This window comes from Strongylocentrotus purpuratus, unplaced genomic scaffold (genome assembly GCF_000002235.5).
Source record: "Strongylocentrotus purpuratus isolate Spur 01 unplaced genomic scaffold, Spur_5.0 spur5_scaffold_21, whole genome shotgun sequence".
NCBI classification, from domain to species: Eukaryota; Metazoa; Echinodermata; class Echinoidea; order Camarodonta; family Strongylocentrotidae; genus Strongylocentrotus; species Strongylocentrotus purpuratus.
The window spans coordinates 35,599,464-35,623,437 of record NW_022145607.1 but is presented as its reverse complement, the minus strand read 5'-3'; the positions used below and the strand labels follow the sequence as shown (position 1 = coordinate 35,623,437).

General features: G+C 35.9%; 1 protein-coding gene across 1 annotated transcript in view; it reads right to left on the bottom strand.

Moving 5' to 3' along the window:
* LOC115928049 overlaps nucleotides 1–23,561 on the bottom strand; it is a 33,716-nt gene extending 10,155 nt beyond the window's left edge. Inside the window, exons 1-7 of the mRNA XM_030994635.1 lie at nucleotides 23,547–23,561; nucleotides 22,366–22,470; nucleotides 20,644–20,733; nucleotides 19,238–19,342; nucleotides 18,663–18,752; nucleotides 17,266–17,370; nucleotides 14,091–14,171 (exon numbers count right to left, since the gene is read on the bottom strand). Coding sequence (XP_030850495.1) covers nucleotides 14,091–14,171; nucleotides 17,266–17,370; nucleotides 18,663–18,752; nucleotides 19,238–19,342; nucleotides 20,644–20,695 — 433 coding nt within the window. The 5' untranslated portion in view covers nucleotides 20,696–20,733; nucleotides 22,366–22,470; nucleotides 23,547–23,561. The remainder of the gene's footprint in view (nucleotides 1–14,090; nucleotides 14,172–17,265; nucleotides 17,371–18,662; nucleotides 18,753–19,237; nucleotides 19,343–20,643; nucleotides 20,734–22,365; nucleotides 22,471–23,546) is intronic.
* Nucleotides 23,562–23,974: the final 413 nt, after the last annotated feature.

Sequence of the window (23,974 nt, the reverse complement as noted above, 5' to 3'; positions counted from 1 at the left end):
TGGTCCCAAACAGAACTCAGGAACTTGCCGCAGTTTTCTTGATTTTATAGTTTTTATCCAAACTCGGTTTAAACTGTTGTGCAGACATCCAGAAAATAAGAAAGATACCAGTATTTTTTTCATGTACACGGTATATGACTGCAGACTCATGTTAAAACTTGGACAATAGAATTACTTTCTACAAGAATATATTGCCAATAAGGAGGAAGAGAACTGCAAAATCTGTTTAATATAATGAATGAATGGGTACTGAATACGGAATCGTAACACTTATGAATCAATGATATTGAATTAAGCTACCATTATTGTGCAAACTGTTGATAGATATAGTAGGATCTTCGAAACAATCTACTACGGTCCCATACTTGATGTAACGGTCAGTGAACTGCGTACATGCATTGATAATAATACCGGTGTGATAATCGTGATTGCAGTGACGTAGTAATTAGTGTCGACCCTAGCGCTAGTCCAGCTACTACAATGCCTCCCAAACAGACAGCAATAGCATAAGCTATCAATTAGGAGCTCCTAGACAGTGAGGACTCCAAGGAGGCACTCTCGAACAATGGTAGTAGCAAATTAGATGAAATCTCAAATAAGTTTGATGACATTTACCGAAACTTGATCATCATGATCAACGCTTCATATCTATTGAAAGTCTCAGAAAGTCAGATATTAAAATAACTTATGTTTATGATGAACTCGCAACAAATTTCAGTACTGTAACGAACCAGTTCGCCACAATTTAAGTTATCTTGCAGAAAACGTAGGGGGCGCAGTAAGCTTTAGGGGCATAAGGGCTCAGAGCGCGATTACAGACGCACCATGCATAAAGCAGCTCTCAGAGCGTCTCAGAGGCTATAAATACCAGTATTTTACGGTAATTTTGTCACTTCGACGCTGGCTCTCGTCTTGGTCAGATAGCGAACTCTCCGCTTTTCTCCAGCTGAGCTAAAGTAAGGAAAAGGACTGGAAGCGAGAAATAGAGTTCCTACAAAAGGCAATCCCTGCCTTTACTACTTGTTGAGATTAATACAGGTAATTGGTGTCGGTGTTAACTATGATAACATGTTGGAGAAGTTGACTTATGTTTGTATTAATAAAGTATACAGTTAAACAATCCATCGTTTCATAACGTGTAATTAGTTGAGTCTCCATAGACTGATGTAATATAATCCTCTCATAGAGAATACACGTCCAGCTATCCAAAACACCTCTCATCTCCACACTCATATACTTTGGGAAAACGGAGCCACGTCAGGGCCTCTAAACTACAAGCCAAATAGAAACCGCTCTCATTATTCGGATGGCAAATTCTTCGTCAGATGACGGTGATAGAGGCAAGGGACAGGCCAGCCCTCCAGCATCCAGGACCCGTTAGGTGATACGTAATTCATGCTCATGTGTAACATAATATCGAACGCATTTTCACGATTTCATCTTTCGTTATAAAATACTACTCCCATTGTGGTCTATATCCATGAGTCAAGTTTCAACTGTGTAAGGCAGAGGGAGACGGAGCAATAGAATAAGAGGGAGGCAAGGCAAGAGAGAGAGAAAGAGGGTGAAAGAGTAGAGAGAGAGAGAGATTGATAGATGCAGAGACAGACCAAAAAAGGGAGAGGGGCAGAACATGAAACCAATTAGTAACACATCAATCCATTGCATATTAAGAAACTGAAACATCTTTAAATTGTTTCCCACCTCATTCCATATTCTGGACCCTTCAGAACATTCAAAGAAGATAAGACGATAGGTTTCTACCTCTTTTCTACAAAAGGAACATACATTTGACTGTGTTAACCCAAAAAGATACAGTTTATCATTACAAAATATGATGTTATGTAAGATTTTAAACTGAAATTCCCTGGTGACCATGATTAAGAGTGGTATAGCGCCCCCTTCAGGTATTTGATAGAGATTTGTAGAATCAGGATTTCAGAAAAAGTCGCCAAACACGCAAACTAAGAAAATTCTGACACGTCGCCTTTAATTGAAATTGTCACTATGATGATGTCATCAAAATGATAAATGATGTACATCATTCTGATAGATAATTTTCTTAGCTACACCATATCAAAATTTGGGAGAACATAGAGCACAAAAAAGCTAGATAGTGCTCAAAGATCAATGTCATGTAGATTCATGATGTGAACGAATTTCACCTTCCATAGACGTAACACGCAAATTGAGAAAATTCTGACATGTGGCCTTTAATTGAATTTTATACTATGATGACGTTAACAAAATAAAAAGCAGTGTGTATTGATCTTGTAGGCAATTGCCTAAGCTACAAGATACTGCAATTGTGAAGAAAATCAGTCAACAATATGAGAAATACACTAAATTTTCCATAAATATAATGACGTCATAATATGCAATTTTGTATTTTGACTTTCAAGGCCATTATGATGACGTCAAGATGTATTTAATGGCCAAATGAGCTATGAAATCATATCTCCGACTCATACTCTATCAAAATTTGAAAAAAGCTTGGCAGTCCTTGTTCATCCCAATGGACTTTTTATAGGCATGTTTTTGCCTATATATACTATGTAATGCATGAGCTCGCGCGCTCGGATGTTTATCTTGAACGGACGCTCATTCCGTTATTAATAGTGATAAAGAGATGAACATGATATCAAAATGCTTGGAAAAATGTGCCAAACCTGATGACAGAGAAAATTTGGCGATTATATGTTGAAAAATGCCAAAACGCGCAAAAAACGCGCACGCATGCGCCTTTGAGTGATTTTTTGTCAAATATGCTTCATATGGCTTGAAACGTATGCAAACAAAATTGGGAATGATTTGGAGCATTTTTAATTTTTGCGCGCAAGAACGCGTACGCGCGGATTTGTGTACGTTCTTTTTATCTTAAATTGACCGGAAGGATATTGATCTTAATCATGATAAATATGAATGAAAAATTACTTTCCGTTATGAAGATATGATCATCAGTTGATTTTCACAAAATGGCGCCTGGATGACGATAATTTTGAGTCTTTGAAAAATCATGCAGTTCTAAGTTAGACTAAGATCTATCATCATTGAAAGTTTCATGACAATGGCTTTTGCAATTCTTGAGGTATCCTGTGAACAAAATTGAGGAAGAATAATAATAATTTCTTCTATACAGACACAAAATAAATACTAGACTCTAATTCGTCACTTTGACGAATTAGGTGATACGTATGCTCATGTGTATCATAATGAAGAACGCATTTTCACGATTTCATCTTTAGTTTACTACTCCCATTATGGTCTATCCATGAGTCAAGTTTCAACTGTAGGGCAGAGGGAGACAGACCAAGATAATAAGAGGAAGGCAAGGCAAGAGAGAGAGAGAGGGAGAGGGTGAAAGAGAAGAGAGATAGATAGATGCAGAGACAGACCAAAAAAGGAGAGGGGCAGAACATGAGAAAAGAAGGAAAAAGAGCAAAAGAGAGAAGAGAGAGAGAGATGCAATTGAGAACAATGCCTTCCAGATGACCATGATTAAAAGTGGTATAGCGCCCCCTTCAGGTATTCGATTGAGGATTGTTATATATGATAATTGACATGTCACCTATGGTTGAATTTTTGACTATGATAACGTCATGATAATGTTAGTCTACATAAATATTGTGGAAACTTGTCTCAGTTACAACATACTCAAAAATCAACAAAATCCAAGCAGAAATACCAGCGATATTGCTCAAAACACAGGAATGTAGAATCCAGACTTGAGAAAAAGTCATCTCCCATAGGGATTAAACTCAAAAAGTAATGGATTTAGTGAAAATAGGGTAATAATAAAGTAAATAGAGTTGTTCATTACATTATTTGCGACTCTACGTGTTTTATTAATCAAAGGAGATATGGTACAGTGAAAGGTAACAAAAAAAAAGTGAAGAAAAATATTGTTGGAGACACCCGGACTCGAACCATGGATCTCGAGGATGGAAGTCAAGTGCGTTACAGATATACCCAAACATTTCCCATAGCGATTACACGTAAACGGGAAATGGAATTCTGAAATCCTACTTTTCAAGTGAAATATGAGCATAATCCCGGCATCTGATCGAAAAATAAAAGGCACATTGGTGATAGCTTACCGTCTCAGCTACAACATATTCGAAGCTCAGCGAAAACGAAGCTAAAACAACGGAGATTTTGCTCGCGAAAGACAGGAGTGTCGAATCCAGTTTTGAGAAAAAGTCATGTCCCATAGAAAATACACGAAAAATGTGAAAAATTGACATGCCTCCTTTAATCGAAAAAAAAAGCCATGATGCCTTTGTCAAAATGAAAAATTGTGAACACTAAATTTGTAGAGAATTGTCTCAACTAAAACATTTCAAAATTTGAAAGAAAATCAATCAATATTTACAGAGATACAATCAATTTTCCAAAAATCTGCTGACATCATAATATGCAAATTGAAATTTTGAGTTCGGAGGCCATTATGATGATTTCATGAGTTAATTGAGGGTCAATTGAGACATGAAATCATATTTCCGACTCATAATCTTTCTAAATATGAAAAAATATTGGGAGTTCTTATCTATTCTGAAGAGTTACAACAAACTTTGTATAGGCATGTTTTTGCTCTTGTATTGTGGATAAAGATAGCGCAGGTCCGCGTGCGCTGTCAACTTTGACGGACGTTCATTGCGTTATTAAAAGATGAACAAGTTATCAAAATGCTTGGAAAAATGTGCCAAATATGATGATAGAGAAAATATGGCGATTCTATGTTGCAAAATGCTAGTACGCGCAAAAAACGCGCGCGCATGAGCGCGATTTTTTGTCAAATGCTCCATATGGCCTGAAACGTATGCAAAAAAAAATTTGGGATGATTTAGAGCATTTTAAATTTTTGAGCGCGCGGACGAACGCGCACGCGCTCATTTTTGCATGTTTATTGATCTGAAATTGACCGGACGGATATTGATCTTAATCATGAAAAATTCCTTTCCGTTATGAAGATATGATCATAAGTTGATTTTCACAAAATGGCGCCTGGATGACGTCACAATGATTTTGAGTCTTTGAAAAGTCACACAGTTCTAAGTTAGACTAAGATCTATCATCATTGAAATTTTCATGACAATGGCTTTATTCAGTCTTGAGATATCCTGCGAACAAAATCGAGGAAGAATAATAGGAATAATAATAAAAATCTTGACGAAATCAATAGGTGATACGAAGACTTCGTACGTATCACCTAATAATACTGTAAACTTATAGAGCGCACACACCGTCCGGGGACGCTCATGGCGCTTAGCTAGCTCAGCAACAGTTCTTTTTGATACAAGTAAAATAAACAATTTTGCAATATTCATTTATTTAACCCATTTATATCCTCAGCTCTGCCCGGTGGGGCCGGGTGCCCTCCAGCTGCTCTGTTGACGTTCACTGACAATTTAAGGGACTCGCCCAGTCAGCACATTATTCACAGGATCTCTAGGATCTGAGGCCACCAGGCCCCACACGGGCAGCCAATGAGACTAAACTGTGATAACTCATTAATTTCAGATGTATATACAAATAACATATCAATTATGGATTTAGTAAAATAAACTTATACAAGTTAAGGAAGTACTGAGTTAAAGATGGAATAGGTAAGTCTGATGACAATCTTTATTAAAGGTGGAGTATGTTGCAATATAGCATAGTGATGGGGAAGTTTATTCCATAATTTGGCTGCTGCATGTGAAAAAGCATGGTCTCCCCATAATGATGGGTACGGGGAATTTGCAGCAAATTACCACATCCAGATCTTAAGGTACGAGTTGGATTGTAGGGGTGTAGTGAGTCTTTAATATATTGTGGCAAAATTCCATGGAGAGCCCAATAAACAAGTAACATAATTTTGAAGTGGACCCTTTTCTGGACAGGTAGCTAGTGAAGAGAGCGTAATATAGGCGTAATAGAGGACATTATTGGTGTGAAAGTAAAGAGTCTTGCACTGGAATTTTGGAGGGATTGCAGTCTGTCTTGCTGCTGTTTGGTTAGTCCAAATAGGAAAGAATTACACAAATCTAATCGAGATGAGATTAATGCATGGATTAATTGTTCACATGCTTTTTGAGTCAAAGATTTTCGTACAAACCCAAGATATGACCATCTGAATAAATATACTCCCCATAGGAACTCAGTGTTATATGCTCTGGCTCCTAACCATTAGAACCAGAGCATATAACACTGAGTTCCCATAGGACATATATGTATTCAGATGGTCATATCTCACCCAATACTTAACATATTTAATTGGTTTTCGACATTTGTACATTATTTTTGATGCTCTTTCGAAAAATAAAAAAAGAATTGCGAAATTCTAAAATTAGATTTTTTATGACGTCACACTTCACCACTCTATAGGTTATATGATGTTTTGGAAGCGCGAACACGTAACTGCACTAACTGACGCTGGTTCTGATATTTCTCACGATCGGACTCTAGGCCCAATTTAAGCCATTTGCGCATTGTTGAACATTGTTGAAGGTTGATGAAAAAAATTGCTTAATTTTTTGTATAAATGTTACTTACTATATTCCTTCTACTGTACTAACCCTCTGACATGCAAAAAATCCTGAAAAAATTCTCAAACCACGAAGATATCTATGGTTTTCTTTGAAGGTGTCAATGTATGACACTCGATCTCTAACAGTGATTAACAGTAAATTCTCCCAACCATTTTTGAATTTTCCCAACCGTTTTTCCATGAAAAAAGACATATAGAACAGGCTATGAAAAATCTGTCAACACTTAAATGTCTGGAATGGAATGTAGAGCCATTTTATTGCTTTGTGAGATTTCCATTCACCTAAAATGTAATTAAATTGTAATGATATAGTTGGGAGAATTAAGGAATCGATCAGATCAGTTTTTCCAATTTGTACCATGAATAATGGTCTGTTTTCACTCAAATTTTAAGATTATCTTTAATTGTACATCTAGCATTGAAGTCACTACCTTAGCACCACTTTCTCTCATCTGTGATGCAACCTTGTCTCATATACACCAAAAATGTCAAGGTCATAATATCTATAACAAAGTCATTGAATTCAGAGTTTTTATTATGAATCGGGCGGGTATTAATCATACAAATAATTATTATGCTATTATTGATATAATTATATAATGTGTTAATTTCCAAGGAATTTACATGTTTTGTTAATTTCATTAGTAATGTTAGTAATATTAAGTAATGTTAATTTGTTAAGTTATGTTAGTAATATTTGATCTTCTTGTTAATTTAAGTAATGATAATTTGTTAAGTTATGTTAGTAATATTTTGTTTTCTTGGTAATTTGAGTAATGTGATTCCATTAGTAATATTGAATTTTTTTTTAAAAGTAATTTTGATTTGTGTACATGTACAGTGCTTTGAAACAGTTGTCACAAGCGCTATATAAATTTTTCATATTATTATTATTATACAAAAGGAGACACTCTGTTGTGGTTGATCAAGTTTATCCTTTGAACGGTGAGGCAGTGATGCCTTACAATCGTTTCGGTGACAGTTTCTATGTTTGCCACCTTGATTTCCCCTGCGCGTTTTGGTATAGAAGGTTGAAGCCCACATGATGTGATAACATTTAAAACGTCATGTGGTAATTCAGTTAACTTGTCTTTCCACTGCCGAAACTCAGCTGTATTATACTTATATACATGTTGTGTGGACTTGAGCTCAGAGGAGGCAGTAGTCACAGTAGGTGTATAATGAATGGTATTACATTTATTATTATCTGGCCCTGGAATAGGGTGAATATCACCTGCTTTTAAAGGTTCAACTTGAAAAACTTGCACAAGAATAATTAGCATTATATGAAGCATCTCCTACTATATGGTTGATGTACAAAGTCATTTACATAACCACTAACAAAATTATGTGCACATGGAATGTTACTCACATGGAAGCACAATGTTACAAAGATGAACAGAGATGAATAGAATACATTGTATTACATAGCTCCGATTGTGCTTGGTCAGGCAATGACAATACAGGGTTAATACAACAATTCAGAGCCTCGATCATAACATTTTTACATAAATGAACATTCATATCAAATGCTAATGCAACTTATTCAAAAATAGAATGGTAGTGAAATCCTATAGTGTACCATAGGCTTACTATACAATAACATGAGTTAAGGATACAGGTAATATTAAACAAAATCACTTTTAATACAAAAGATAATACTGTAGTTCTTTCATAACAAATGAAAGAGAAAAAACATTCTATGTAAAAGTGAAAAGAGAAATAAAGAGTATGAAACAAGGGAAACGCTCTCGGCGGTCTCGCCTGCACAACGCAATTCAATATGAACCAGAACGTCAATGACGTAGCGCTCATCCGCATCTCGCAACAACAAATATCGTAAATTTTATATGGTACACTTTTGAACTGGTCAAAAAATAAAAATTTGATGCCCTGGAAAGGACATAATTTCATTTCATTTGCATAAAGTACCATAAATAATCAATGAAGCAAAATCTCACAATTCTGTGTAGAATTTTAGTGTTCCAAATTTAGCTCTACCAGATAAGGCAAACCAAATAAAAATCGGACAAGAAATGAGGGAAAAGAAGCAATTTTTATTATTTTTGGAATAAATTTGCATAAATTACCATAATTAATTAATGGAGAACAATTTCAAAATTCTGTGTAGAAGTTTAGTGTACCAAAGTTAGCTCTACGTTACAAAGCAAACCAAATCAAAATCGATCAAGAAATGAAGGAGAAGAAGCCTTTTTTGTGATTTCGAATAAATTTGCATAAATTAGCATAATGAATTTCACGATTCTGTGTAGAAATTTTAAATCCCCCTCCTAGCCCTATCATATGAAACAATCAGAATCAGAATCAAAATCGGTTGAAAAATAACGAAGAAGAAGCATTTTGAAAATCTTGAAGTTGATGCCACAACAAAGTCTAAGTTTGTTGACCTTAAATGACCTTTGGCCTTAACTTAGTGACCTGAAATTCTACTCACATGATTGGGGAGACTTGATAACCCTATAGTCCAAGTTTCATTGACTAAGAACTTATACTTTCAAAATTATATCAAAAATTAAAAAACTTAACCTTAGGTTAAGTTTTCGATGATGATGCTACAACATAGTCCAAGTCTATTGACCTGAAATGACCTTTGACCTTGACTTTGTGATCTGAAATTCTACTCACATGATTGGGGATACTTGATTACCCTATAGTCAAAGTTTCATTGACTAAGAACATATACTTTAAAAATTATATCAAAGATTCAAAAACTTAACCTTAGGTTAAGTTTTTGAAGTTGACGCCGCCGCCGTCGCAATCACCGGAAAAGCGGCGCCTATGTCTCGCTTTTTGCTACGCAGGCGAGACAAAAATCATTAAAAATCTGATAAAAGATACAAAAGAAAAATATCAATACCGGTATCTATGTTACATTCTATCTAGAAATATATTTTCTACAGTGAACTTACAAAAATAAATACTATCCCTTCAAATGTCTTCTTGGGGGAAAACGTGACATCATATACGAGAAAAGATATCGCTTCCTCGATCCGAAAATAGGATATACAATGAGTAGGCCTGCGGGTGCACCATGTGAGAGAGAGAGGGAGGATTGAGAGTAGAATAATTGAAATTGATCATTTATGAAGTGCATGTACCAAAAAAGTTGGGGGTACATTTAGCTTGCAAAATGAAATCCTATTTCAAGCATGCCATTTCATCCCCCCCCCCCCCTCCTGAAGTTTTGTGATAAATTCACAGTACACACAATTTTGCTACATGAATTCATGACGCTGAAATCTACTTTCATGATACTGAAAATATATACATCAACATAGTCTTACACATTTCACCCTCATTTTGTATTATGTATAGCGGTCCTTATGAGTAGTGACCCCCAATATAAATTACGAATAGCGGTCCTTATGAGTAGTGACTCCCACTGTAAATTATGAATAGCGCCCCTTCTTCATGTTCATGAATAGCGACCCTCATTTGGTATTATGAGTAGAGGCCTGTCCTTACAAGTAATGACCCTCAATATAAATAATGAATAGCAACCCTTATCTCACGCTATAAATAGCGGTCCTTATGAATAACGGTCCTTATGACATTACAAATTGTGACCTCCTTTCCGTTTTATTAATAGCGCTTCTTCATGTATAGGAAGTTACACGTTATGAATTGTAGTCCTTAAGACTAGCGAGGTTACCCCTTAAAAGATTTCTCTCCTGTATGTGTTCTAAGGTTCCTAATTTTGGACATTTATATGTAGCAGAGGCGCCAGAGGTGACGAGGGGGGGGGGCAGGGAAAAATGTGGGGGGTGGGGTAAAACGCATTTTCGCTCCACAAAAAACAAATCACTGGTAAAGGAGTGAAAATGGTAGGTATTTTTTAACCAAAAATACAATAAAAATTGAATCACAACAAAAATTATATTCTATCCAAAGAAAAGGAGAGTAAACAGAAATTGAATTTCCTAAATATTCTGCATGCCCCTATATTTATCGATGGAGGATTTGAAAATAGCAATAGGCGCATATCGTGGAAATTATGTGAGAGGAATGGAAAAGAGTGTATGTTTTTTATCATATGGATGAGAAGACATGATCCCCTCAACACTGGCGTACTGACGGGTTGGGGTGGGGCTTGGGGCAGTTGCCCCCTTCCCCCCGCCCCCAAATAATATTCAAACAAGGTTTATTTCTCATTCGATACCTCTAGAGATTTACAAATGTTGCTGAAATGACACGATTTTCTGGGATTTTTTCTCAATTTCTTTTGTAAGTGCGTTTGTTGGAAAATATCAAAATCCAAAATTTACAGTCAGGCCTTCAGCCCCCACCAGGGCCCTAAGATGGGCCCCTCAAGTCATCTGACTTTAATGAAATGCCTAAAAAAACCTGAGCTTCAAGGGGCTCAGCCCCCTGGCACAAATACAATATCTGACCATGATAATTAAATGCCTAAAACCCCTGAGCTTTCAGGGGCTCCTCACCTCAACTCCCCCCGGGGTAATAGAGCGATTTTACTAACAAAAAAAAAAACAATTTAAAATATTCAAGTTTGATTGTAATACATTAACAGGTTCTCAGAATATCGTGATTACAAGCTCTTTTTTGATATACATGTATGACCCTTTGATCTTTGACCTCATGACCCTCAAATCTAATCAGTTCATTGGCTCTGCAAGATACACACATGTCATGAGTTTGTTAGTAATCCATCCATCTGTTCTAATGATAATATTTATGTGGCATTTTTACTCTGTGTGTTAATAGTCAATTAGCAAGATCATTCACTGTATAAACGATAAAATCCCTTTTTAGAACAAAGTAAACATTTAAATGGCTCTTCTCCAGTAACTAGTAAGATTATTGTTAAAAGAAAATCTCTTAAAGATCGTCACCACTACTGGGCCAGAAGGGATTAGACCACACAGAGAGCCATCGAGGTCACTGTGACAGGTGGCTATCTCATTAACTCAGCTCTCATTTAACATAAGAAAAAGAGGATCATGGGGGACCAACAGGCACCGATTAGGGAAGTTTTCTATATAGAGGGAGCAAGTAGCTACAAGTATGGCAGTGTGCCTTTAATACAATCTGAACATTTATGTTCTTATATGCCTTGTGAGCTCACATTCATAAGAAAATCCTTATTTTATTAGGAACGCTTGACGAGTTTCTCTCTTGTATGTGTTCTACGGTGGCTAGTAACATCCTTTTATAAAAAAAAATCTCTTATTACAATCACTACATTTATAAGGTTTTTCTCTTGTGTGTGTGTGTCTAACATGACAAGTTAGATGACCTTGTTCACAAAAAGCTGTATCACAAACGGATCAATTAAAGGGTTTCCTACCTGTAATATATATCCAAGCTGGCTAATAACATCCAATTGATAGAAATCTCATATTACAATCGAAACATTTTCATTTTTTTTTTCTAGTACATGTATGTGTCCTAATATGAAAATTAAGATCACCTTGTTGAGAAAAACTGGTATCGTAATGGTAACATCGATAAGGCTTTTCTCCACTGTGTGTTCTTAAAAGTCAAATAAGGGTACTTCTTGGAGAAAAACTTGTATCACAAATTGGAATCCTTAAAGGGTTTCTCTCCTGTATGTGTTCTAAGGTGGTTAGTAAGCCTAGCCTTTTGAGAAAAACCCTTATCACACTTGGAAAATTGATAAGGCTTTTCTCATGTATGTCCTTACATGAGAGGTACATGTAAGAGTACTTTGTTGAGAAAATCTCTTATCACAATGGTAGCATCGACGAGGCTCTTCATCGAGGCTCTTCATCGAGGCTATGTGTTCTTAAATGTCTAATGAGTGTACTTTTATAGAGAAAACCCTTATCACACTAGGAACATTTAAAGGGTTTCTCCCCTGTATGTGTTCTAAAGTGGGTAGTAAGACTAGTCTTTTGAGAAAATGTCTTATCACAATGGGGACACTTAAATGATTTCTCTCCTGTATGTGTTCTAAGGTGGTTAGTAAGAATAGCCTTTCGAGAAAATGTCTTATCACAATGGGGACAATTAAAGGGTTTCTCTCCTGTATGTGTTCTTAAATGGGTAGTAAGATAACTTTGGAAAGTAAAAACCTTATCACACTTGGAACACTTAAAGGGTTTCTCTCCTGTATGTGTTCTAAGGTGGGCAGCAAGAATAGTCTTTACAGAAAGCCCCTTATCACACTGAGAACACTTAAATGGTTTCTCTCCTGTATGTGTTCTAAGGTCAGGAGTAAGATTATTCTTTTCAGGAAGTCCTTTATCACAATTGGGACATTGATGAGGCTCTTCATCGAGGCTGTGTGTTCTTAAATGTCTATATAGGGTACTTTTATAGGGAAAACCCTTATCAAACTAGGAACATATAAAGGGTTTCTCTCCTGTATGTGTTCTAAGGTGGGCAGCAAGAATAGTCTTTTCAGGAAATCCTTTACCACAATTGGGACATCGATAAGGCTTTTCTCCACTGTGTGTTCTTAAATTGGTAGTAAGATAACTTTAGCAAGTAAAAACCTTATCAAACTGGGAACACTTAAAGGTTTTCTCTCCTGTTTGTGTTCTAAGGTGGGCAGTAAGATTAGTCTTTACAAAAAATGTCTTATCACACTGGGAACACTTAAATGGTTTCTCTCCTGTATGTGTTCTAAGGTGTCTATTAAAGGTCCTATGAAATGCAGCAAAGATGTTAATTTACTCATTAATATGTTTTTTTTTAAATATAATCCCATCCAAAATACTTCTTTCAGAAAAACCCTTTTCACAATAGGAACAGTGAAAGGCTTTTCTCCTGTATGCGTCCTTAGATGCTTTCCTAGATTACTTTGGCAAGTAAAAGCCTTGTCACACTGGGAAAAGATGAAAGGTTTCTCTTGTGTATGTGTTCTAAGGTGGCTAGTAAGCTCATTCTTTTGAGAAAACGTCTTATCACGATGGGAACATCGTTGAGGCTTTTTCGTTGAGGCTGTGTGTTCTTAAATGTCTAGTAAGGTGACTTCTTTGAGAAAATGTCTTATCACAATGGGGACACTTAAAGGGTTTCTCTCCTGTATGTGTTCTAAGGTGGTTAGTAAGAACAGACTTTTGAGCAAATGTCTTATCACAATGGGGACACTTAAAGGGTTTCTCTCCTGTATGTGTTCTAAGGTGGACAGTAAGAATAGTCTTTACAGAAAATGTCTTATCACACTGAGAACACTTAAATGGTTTCTCTCCTGTATGTGTTCTAAGGTGGTTAGTGAGAATAGTCTTTACAGAAAATGTCTTATCACAATGGGGACACTTAAAGGGTTTCTCTCCTGTATGTGTTCTAAGGTGGGCAGTAAGATTAGTCTTTACAGAAAATCCCTTATCACACTGAGAACACTTAAATGGTTTCCCTCCTGTATGTGTTCTAAGGTGACGATTAAGATTATTCTTTTCAGGAAATCCTTTATCACAATTGGGACGTTGATAAGGCTTTTCTCCCCTGTTGAAAATTTTCCCTCCAGTTTGTGTTCTAGGGTGGCTTCTTAGCTCATACTCGCCCTGGTGTGTTTTCTGATGTAGTATAAGAGTGTTCTCATCTGTAAATGTCTTACTGCAATGTAAACACAGATGGGACTTCTCTCCACTGCATGATGTTATATGTGGGTGTTTATTGTCTTGTCCATTGTCCAACTCTGGGGAGGAAAAGAAAGTAATTACATCCTTATTGAAGAGAAGGCCGAGCTCTGGTAAATGCCAGAATTAAAAATCCCTATAGAGTAAAGAAATATCACATGGCGTATCCAGTCTGCCTAGATGCAGACTATCATGTAATGGTTAAAACCTTCAATACAGTCAACTTCGCATACATCAATTTTGACAGGATACATTGAAATCTTTCATATAGTGTGTAAGTCAAAGAAAATGAATTAAACCATATCTGGTCCTAAACAGAACTCTGGAACTTGCCAGCAGTTTTGTTGATATTAAAGATTTTATCCAAATTCGGTTTAAACTGTTGGGCAGACATCCAGAAATTAAGAAAGTTAGGGGTATTTTTTATCATGTACACGGTATATGACTGGCAGACTCCTGTTAAAACTTGGACGATAAAATTACTTTCTTCAAGAATATATTGCCAATAAGGAGGAAGAGAACTGCAAAATCCGTTTACCATAATGAATGAATGGGTGCTGAATACGGAATGGTAATACATATGAATCGATAATATTGAATTTAGCTACCATTCTTGTGCAGACTGTTGATACTTGATAGATATTGTTGGATCTTCGAAATAATCTACTACGGTCCCATACTTGATGAAACGTTCAGTGAACTGCGTACATGCATTGATACTAATACCGGTGTGATAATCGTGATTGTGGTGACGTAGTAATTAGTGTCGACCCTATATAGGGCTAGGCTAGCTAGTAGTACTACAATGCCTCCCAAACAGACAGCAATAGCATAAGGAGCTTCTAGACATTAATGACTCCAAGGAGGCACTCTCAAACAATGGTAGTAGCAAATTACATGAAATTTCAAATAATTTGATGAAATTCACCACAAACTTGATCATCATGATCAACGCTTCATAACTATTGAAAGTCTCAGAAAGTCTGATATTAAAATAACTGAAGTTTGTGATGAACTCGCAACAATTTCAGTACCTTCACACCTCATCAGAGAAGGCAAAATCAACCTTGATGGATGTCGAGATGAAGGTGAATGAGAAGGAGACAGCCATCAAACATCCAAGTGAACTGATAACAGCCTCAAACAAATTGCAAACCTGAAATGCCAAGTTTATAAGAGCAGTATTCTCAAAACAGCTGCAAAAGAACCTTTGGAGCATGGAAAAAATACCAATACTCTCGTTTGTGAAGAAGAAAGAAATAGACCGTAGCCATCAAGTTGGCGACCTTTCTTCAGCAAGGAAAAGGTGATCTTCCAATTATAGTTTAGCTTAAATCATATTGCAAGAGACAAAAGTTGTTACAAAATAGAAGAAAATTAAAGCCATGGTAATAATCAGGAGTACCAGGAGTGTCAAGTCTGACAGATATGAGCGCCATTAGTCCATGGGCCAGAGGGGCTACCGTGCACCCCCCCCCCCCCCCTATGATCCTACTTCTTGGGTGTCATTTTGTTCATTGTGATCCATTTCATCAGAGAAAAAAAGATGTTCCCAAGAAAAATTTCATTTAGACATTATTTTTTTGCCCCTTATTTGAAGATATGTAAAATGGCAGTTTTTCTTGTTTTGAACGCTTTCTTAGGGTCTATGAATTATGCGCTTATATTTTACCAGTTCTCAGCAGATATAAATCTGATCTCCACCAAATTAATAAACGATCTTTGCACATCATACAGCAATAGGTAGACAAAATTATTTTATTGTCTTCAACTATTAATGACATCATAAATTGGCATAAAATTTTATATGCAAATTTCTGTCTCGAAACCTGTCAAAATCTGTCAATTTTGTCTGCTATCATCATGAAATAAGTTTTTTAACACCTGAAATTGGTGTTAAATTATTCATTGATATGCTATCTGATATTTCGCACAACAAATTTCAGAATCAGTCAACTCATACCCCCCCCCCACCCCACGCATAGACTTACATGTAGGCTTACCTGCCTACAGTGTTTTCTTGTGCTACGCCTCTCTTGGGGTGTATGAACTTCAGGACTAAACTGTAATTGTAATTGTCTCTCTCAATGTATGGATTTACTTGCATTGTATGAATTACTTACGTAAGCTTACGTATGATTTACTTGCACTGCATGAAAATTATCAGAAAAACATTAATTTAATATTGATTATTACATACTGTAAAACATATCAACGTAAAAGCCTAGGCTATGCATGTTTGAGAACATGGGAACAATACAAACAGAGCTGCCAACCTCCAGAACAGAAAATCAGTAATCACAAGGCTCAAAATCACTAATTTTTGGAATAAATCAGTAATTTCCTAAGTGGCACTATGAATCGAAAATAAAACGGCATGCCAACACTGCGCGGAAGCATGCACACATGATTGTTTGAAATTTGGGTGATTTTACTCACATAAAATTGCTAAATATTGATTATCAGGTCATGACAATACATCAGTTTTCCATGAAAAAAAAAAGGATAACACCCCCTACAAGAACAAGTATACTTCACCCATCCTAAGAACAGCATACACAATTTTACAATACTCAGACATAACACCGATTCCACCACCAAATAAACAAAACTTTTGAAATTGTCTTATCTTAGGCATATCTTGGTATGTGCATTTATATATTTTGAATATGCCACGAAAAGTGTGATATTTGTACAATATTTGATGAGTTGAAAGGATGAAGCAACCGACTGTCATTTTGGATCCAGTGATATGAACCTTCATTGCACGGATAGTGAATTTGAATGACGGATTTTGAATTTGAAAGCTGATTCAACGCTGCGAGTGCGAATTGCACGAATTCAAATGCTCGGAATATGAATTTGAATGACAAAAGTCTGAAATTGGCCGCAAAAACCTATTTTAGTACATTTTGTATATATAATGTACATTCAATCAAAATTCCCGTTTAAAAAAACAAAAGCTCACCTAGCCATATTTTAATTACTGTTGGGTCTAGCCTGTTAAAATATGAAGGTTGATTTTCCTTTTAAGGGATACTTAACCCTGATTTGTTTCTCTCTTATTGGGGGGATTTTTTTTTTTTTAAATTAATATCAGAATGGACTTTAAGGATTTGATTTGCCTTTAAAATGAAAGAATGTTGATCATACCTTCAGGAATTGATTGCTCAGTTTCTCCTCCTCCTTCACCCTGAGTTGTAATAGGTTCAAATATCTCTTCTTTGTCTTCTTGCTTTATGGTGGAATTGACCATTTCTATAAGAAAAGGAAATCAAGAAGAAATGTTCAATATCATTCTTTTTAATAGCTGTGCATTTGCTAATTATTGGAGAATTGTGAACTATTTTCAGACCATGTCAATGCTTGTGGTGCAACTGGATGTTCAAGATATTAAACTGGAACATAGAGAAAATGCTAATATTAAATGAAGTTGTTCCCTTCCTTCTGAATATAGGCCTAGTTAACATGCTTTAAATTTTAGTCTTTCTCAAGCCAAGCTCAACAATGAATTAATTACTAATTCATTCAAAACATAAAACAGGGCAGCATTTCAACAAAACTGTAATAAGTACCGGTAGCGCTTTGTTGCACAACCCATCGAAATGCGTGTACTGAATATAACGCATACATGTTGTTCAATTGGTTGTCAGTGAACTTGTACTGCTGACGATTTTGTGAAACGATACCCCAGTAGTTAATACCATCATTGTATCTTAGGTAATACAAAGTTTTGGGATGGGGTCATGAAAATATTTGAAGCATGTGCGATCCTACAATATTCAGAGATTGTTGTTGCGGTTAAAATCGAATCTAAAGTGATGAAATTGAAATTGTAAATAATAAACTCTCTATGCTGCATAGCTCTCTCTCTCAAGGCCAAGATATTAATTTAGCATAAAAACAATTTTTCTTTACTAAACTCGACCGATCGGCTATTCCCGTTTGGAAACTATATATCACAACTGCACATTCTGAGAATTTCATGGTGGCAGCTACCATTGGATGGCTGTAAGGTGCTATTTGAAATTCATCAAAATTTACTGGGAGCACTGGTAAATTTTGATATTCAATTTTTCTCGAAAGCAGAAGTGTTTAGGGGCTATATTTTCTAGTGCTTATAATACATCCTCAGGGGCATCAAAATATATCGAAATTTTAAAGAATAGCTATCCAGCCATTTTCAAAATTTCCCAAAACTTTGTGTTTACCTTAAACTAATTTACGTCACTGTCTGGTCTACAAGGGGTTCTAACACATTCAGCAACAGATTAATGTTCATTCCCACCCTAAAACTTTCAATAATATGAGGTACAAAATTTGTTTGATATGCTTTAAAATAAGGATTGCACCAGAGTGCATCTACAAACCCCAGAGGCCAACCACATTGGACTTCACGCAATGCATGCATCAGTAGGCTACATACTCCTTTCATGTTCCAATTTTAGATTTTGATTTGTTTTGTTTTGTTTTTAGGTTTTTAGGTTGTTGACCACCCTCAGGCCTAAGCGCATTTGTACAAAAGAATTATCTTGATAACTTCATGATACCTTGTTCAGTCGATGGGTCTTGTCCTTCTGTACTTGAGAGGGATTCAAACATGTCAGTGTCAACTTCTTGTTTGATGGTGAAGACCAGGCCTGTTATGAACAAAGTAAAGATATTTTTTATATCATCTGAGAAGTAAAATTTGACCTGGTTACTTAATATTGGCTACAAAGAGAAGAATGCATTTTATAGAAAATAAAATATGGTGTGCCAATAACTCACAAGAATGAATGTCATTGTATGAAACAGAGGGAAAATAAAATTGCAGTACATCTATAGATGTATGTAAATAGATTTAATTTAATTGGACTTTGCTAGCAGGAGTGTACCCCAAGTATACATCCTCCTTTTTCACGACAAACATTCATACTTTCTGTTTCGCTCAAACAATTTATGGTTAGATTTTCCTTTTAAGGGATACCTAACCCTTATTTGCTTCTCTCTTTTTAGGGGGATCTTATTTTAAACAAATTAATATCAGGATGGACTTTCCCTTTAAGGAATCCATTTACCATTAAAATGAAAGAAATATTGTCCTGGGGGGCGGGGGGGGGGGGGGGGGTGTTGTTGATCATACCTTCAGGAATTGATTGCTCAGTTTCTCCTCCTCCTTCACCGTGAGGTGTAATAGGTTCAAATATCTCTTCTTTGTCTTCTTGCTTTATGATGGCATAGACTATTTCTATAAGAAAAGGAAATCAAGAAGAAATGTTCAACATCATTCTTTTTAATAGCTGTGCTTTTACTAGTTATTGGAGGATTTTTAACTATTTTTCAGACCATGTCAATGCTTGTGGTGCAACTGGATGTTAAAGATATTAAACTGGAACATAGAGAAAATGCTATTTACTAATAGTAAGTCGTTACCTTCCTTCTGAATATAGGCCTAGTCATCATGCTTTAAATTTTAGTCTTCCTCAAGCCAACCTCAACAATGAATTACTAATTCATTCAAAACAGAAAACTGGGCAGTGTTTCAACGAAATTGTAATAAGTACCTGTAGCGCTTTGTTGCACAACCAATCAAAATGTGTGTACTGAATTTAACATTTACAAATATTCAATTGGATGTCTGTGAATTTGTACTGTTGACGATTTTGTGAAACGATACCCCAGTAGTTAATATCTTCATTGTATCTTAAAGGTAATACAAAATTTTTGTATGGGGGTTATGAACATATTGGAAGCATATGCGATCCTACAATATTTAGTGATTGTTAGAGTCTAAAGTGATGAAATTATAAATAATGATAATAATAATAATATTTAGCTTTTATATAGCGCTTAATACAATGTCTCTAAGCACTTTACAAATATACTATTACACCGGTCTTTGGATTCTGTACTTGCCCGCACACACTGTGTATAACTCTCTCTCAAGGTCAAGATATTATGTTTCTTGACTAAAATCGACCGATCGGCTATTCCCGTTTGGAAATTATATATCACAACTGCATATGCTGAGATTTTCATGGTTGCAGGTACCACTGGATGGCCGTATAGGCACTATTTGAAATTTATCATAATTTACGGGGAGCACCGGTAAGTTTTGATATTTAATTAAGTGCTTAGGGGCTATATTTTCTAGTGCTTATAATACATCCTCAGGGGCATCCAAATATATCAACAATTTAAAGAATGGCTATCCAGCCATTTTCAAAATTTCCCCAAACTTTGTATTACCTTTAACTAATTTACTTCTGTGTCGGGTCCACAAGGGGTTTTAACAAATTCAGTAACAGATTAATGTTCATTCCCACCCAAAACCATTCAATAATATGAGGTACAAAATTTGTTTGAAATGCTTTAAAATAAGGAATTGCGCCAGAGTGCATCTATAAACCCCAGAGGCCAACCACATTGGACTTTATGCAATGCTTGCCTTTGATTTGTTTTGTTTTGTTTTTATGTTTTGGGGTTGTTGACCACCCTCAGGCCTACGCGCATTTGTACAAAAGAATTATCTTGATAACTTCATGATACCTTGTTCAGTCGATGGGTCTTGTCCTTCTGTACTTGAGAGGGATTCAAACATGTCAGTGTCAACTTCTTGTTTGATGGTGAAGACCAGGCCTGTTATGAACACATTAAATATATTTTTATATCATTTGAGAAGTAAAATTTAATCTGGTTACTTATTATTGGCTATAAAGAGAGGAATGAATTTTATAGCAAAATAAAATAAGATATGCCAATAACTCCCAAGAATGAATGTCATGGTAATGAAACAGAGGGAAAAGAACATTGAAGGACATAGATCTATAAATGTATGCAATTAGATCTATATGGATATTTTCATTTTTTAAAAATTTTATTGGACTTTGCAAGCATTTTTTAGTGGGTTCAAACGATTTAAGGTTTGATTTTCCTTTTAAGTGATACTCAACCCTGATAGCAAACTACTCTAAAAGAAAGTAGACAAATCTGAGAAGCAGACGGGTGAAAGTTTGGAAGAAATTGGAAACAAAATAAGAAAGTTATGATAATGCATTATCGAAAGTTGTAATTTGTAAACATATGCATAGGCACTTCAAATAGGCTGAATTTGTAAAGTCACTATGATGAACTGCTGGACAACTATCCCATTTGTTCCAACACACAAAATGACTAAAACATCAATTTTTCAAAACATATGACTTGGGAGTGTCTTTTTTTTTTAGAAAACCTTTAATATTATATTATACAAAATATATTTGTATTAGTGCACTAAAGTCAAATCAAATAGCCCAATTTTGAGATTTGCTTTGACTTAGTGATATCATACTTTAAACACTCATAACTTTCAAATTTCTTGTACGATGTTGTTCTAACTTTCACCAATCCTATTATCCAATTTTTTTGCTTTCTCTCAGAGCAATTTGCTATTATTGTTAGATTTTCCTTCAAGAACCTATAGCATACCATCATGAGTTACAAGCTGACCCTCATCTCCCAATGTTTGATTTTCCTTCAAGAACCTATAGCATACCGTTATGAGTTACAAGCTGACCATCATATCTCAATGTTTGATTTTCCTTCAAGAACCTATAGCATACCCCCATGAGTTACAAGCTGACCCTCATATCTCAATGTTTGATTTTCCTTCAAGAACCTATAGCATACCCCCATGAGTTACAAGCTGACCCTCATCTCCCAATGTTTGATTTTCCTTCAAGAACCTATAGCATACCGTTATGAGTTACAAGCTGACCCTCATCTCCCAATGTTTGATTTTCCTTCAAGAACCTATAGCATACCGTTATGAGTTACAAGCTGACCCTCATATCTCAATGTTTGATTTTCCTTCAAGAACCTATAGCATACCGTTATGAGTTACAAGCTGACCCTCATCTCCCAATGTTTGATTTTCCTTCAAGAACCTATAGCATACCGTTATGAGTGACAAGCTGACCCTCATATCTCAATGTTTGATTTTCCTTCAAGAACCTATAGCATACCGTTATGAGTTACAAGCTGACCCTCATATCTCAATGTTTGATTTTCCTTCAAGAACCTATAGCATACCGTTATGAGTTACAAGCTGACCCTCATCTCCCAATGTCTGATTTTCCTTCAAGAACCTATAGCATACCGTTATGAGTTACAAGCTGACCCTCATCTCCCAATGTTTGATTTTCCTTCAAGAACCTATAGCATACCGTTATGAGTTACAAGCTGACCCTCATATCTCAATGTTTGATTTTCCTTCAAGAACCTATAGCATACCATCATGAGTTACAAGCTGACCCTCATATCTCAATCCTTTTGAACCTGGAATGGAAAGACACGTCTCCTTCCCAACTTCTCCTTCCTCCTTGATACTGATGTTTCCTGTACATGTCAAAATAAAAATCATTAAAATTCTTGATCATTACACTTATCATTTCTACAATACAGAGTGAAGTGGATACTTTTGTTATTGATGAATATGTAAATTGTGTTTTTGAATATTTATGTATTAAGCATCTGTTAAGAGCCGGGTTGTATTGGTGCAAATAAAGTGGATCGACTTGTTTTTAATAAATCTTACTAATTTGTTTTCTTCTTCATGATTTGATGTGTAAGGTGATAGAATGAAGGTTGTATATAAGAGATGCATTGTAGTGGGCTCTCACTGGGGAATTTGACACCATTTGGGCATTTACCCAATAATAAGTGTTGTCAATCACCTTCAGTTTTATCAGCAACAGGCCTTATGTGATGCTCTGCTTATTCCACCCATCCTTATATGGTAAAGCCATTATCTTACATATTTTACATTCTCTGAAAGACTAGGGGTGGGGTATTTTTTGATGGAACTACGATTTGCTGTATGCAAGACTTGTACACCCATCAATGGTACTTCCACCAAGCCTGGTGTCAAGTCTGGTGTCAGCGAAATATGACCTTCTGAACATGGAAACTGCCAGCAATCTCCCTTTAAATTTTCAATTGCACATGCCTAACATTCATGAATCACAATACTTTGTTCAGTGTATTGAATAAATCTTTTATATTAATTTTTTTAATCAGTGCAGAGACTAAATTATCTTTATAGGCCTATTTACGGTATTCTTCTCTTGTTTTGAGAGAGAGCCTTCCTAACTATTTTTATCTAAAGGTGTAAGGGATCACCTCAATTTCCTGTTTTTGCACAACTCATGTTCTAGCTAGAGGTACCATCTATAAGGTCCAGCTCCTTTTTAAGGTGTTTAAAGTTTTTCAGACTTGCAATAGGTCTACTCTTCACACCTTTGAAATTTTAATGTTTAACGTTCTGATTCATGAATATAAACAAACTTCAGTCTCAAAGCAACACAAACAAAAAACAAAAGAAATCACACCCACTGGGGCATTTATTTCAAGATAAGATGAGAAAGAGCATATAAATATATACTGAACTCGATTATCATTGAAACACTCCATACCTTCATCATGTTCCTGGGATGACTGAAGAGTAATTCCCTCTCCTCCATCTGTACTTGAGGCAGACGTCCAACAAGCATGCTTCGTCGCCATGTTATCTGTGAAACAATATGAAACATCATTATCTATATCTATATGCTTCCCAGCAGGCACGTACGCAGGAGGGAGGGGGGGGGGGTTGGGGTTAAACCCCCCCCCCCCCTCCCTTGAGTTTTTTTTTTATGTGTATGTTTTTCTGGAAACCCCCTCTTTTGAGTTTTGATTTAAGTTTGAAAATACCCTTCCCCTACTTTTGCATATCGCCTATAAATGCAGCTGTTGGGCGAAAATTATAACTCGGCGTGTACCACATTTTTTGTCCATTCTGGACCAAAATTAGATGAATATTGCCTAGATTTCAGTGGACCGTATCTTTTGATAGAGACATCGG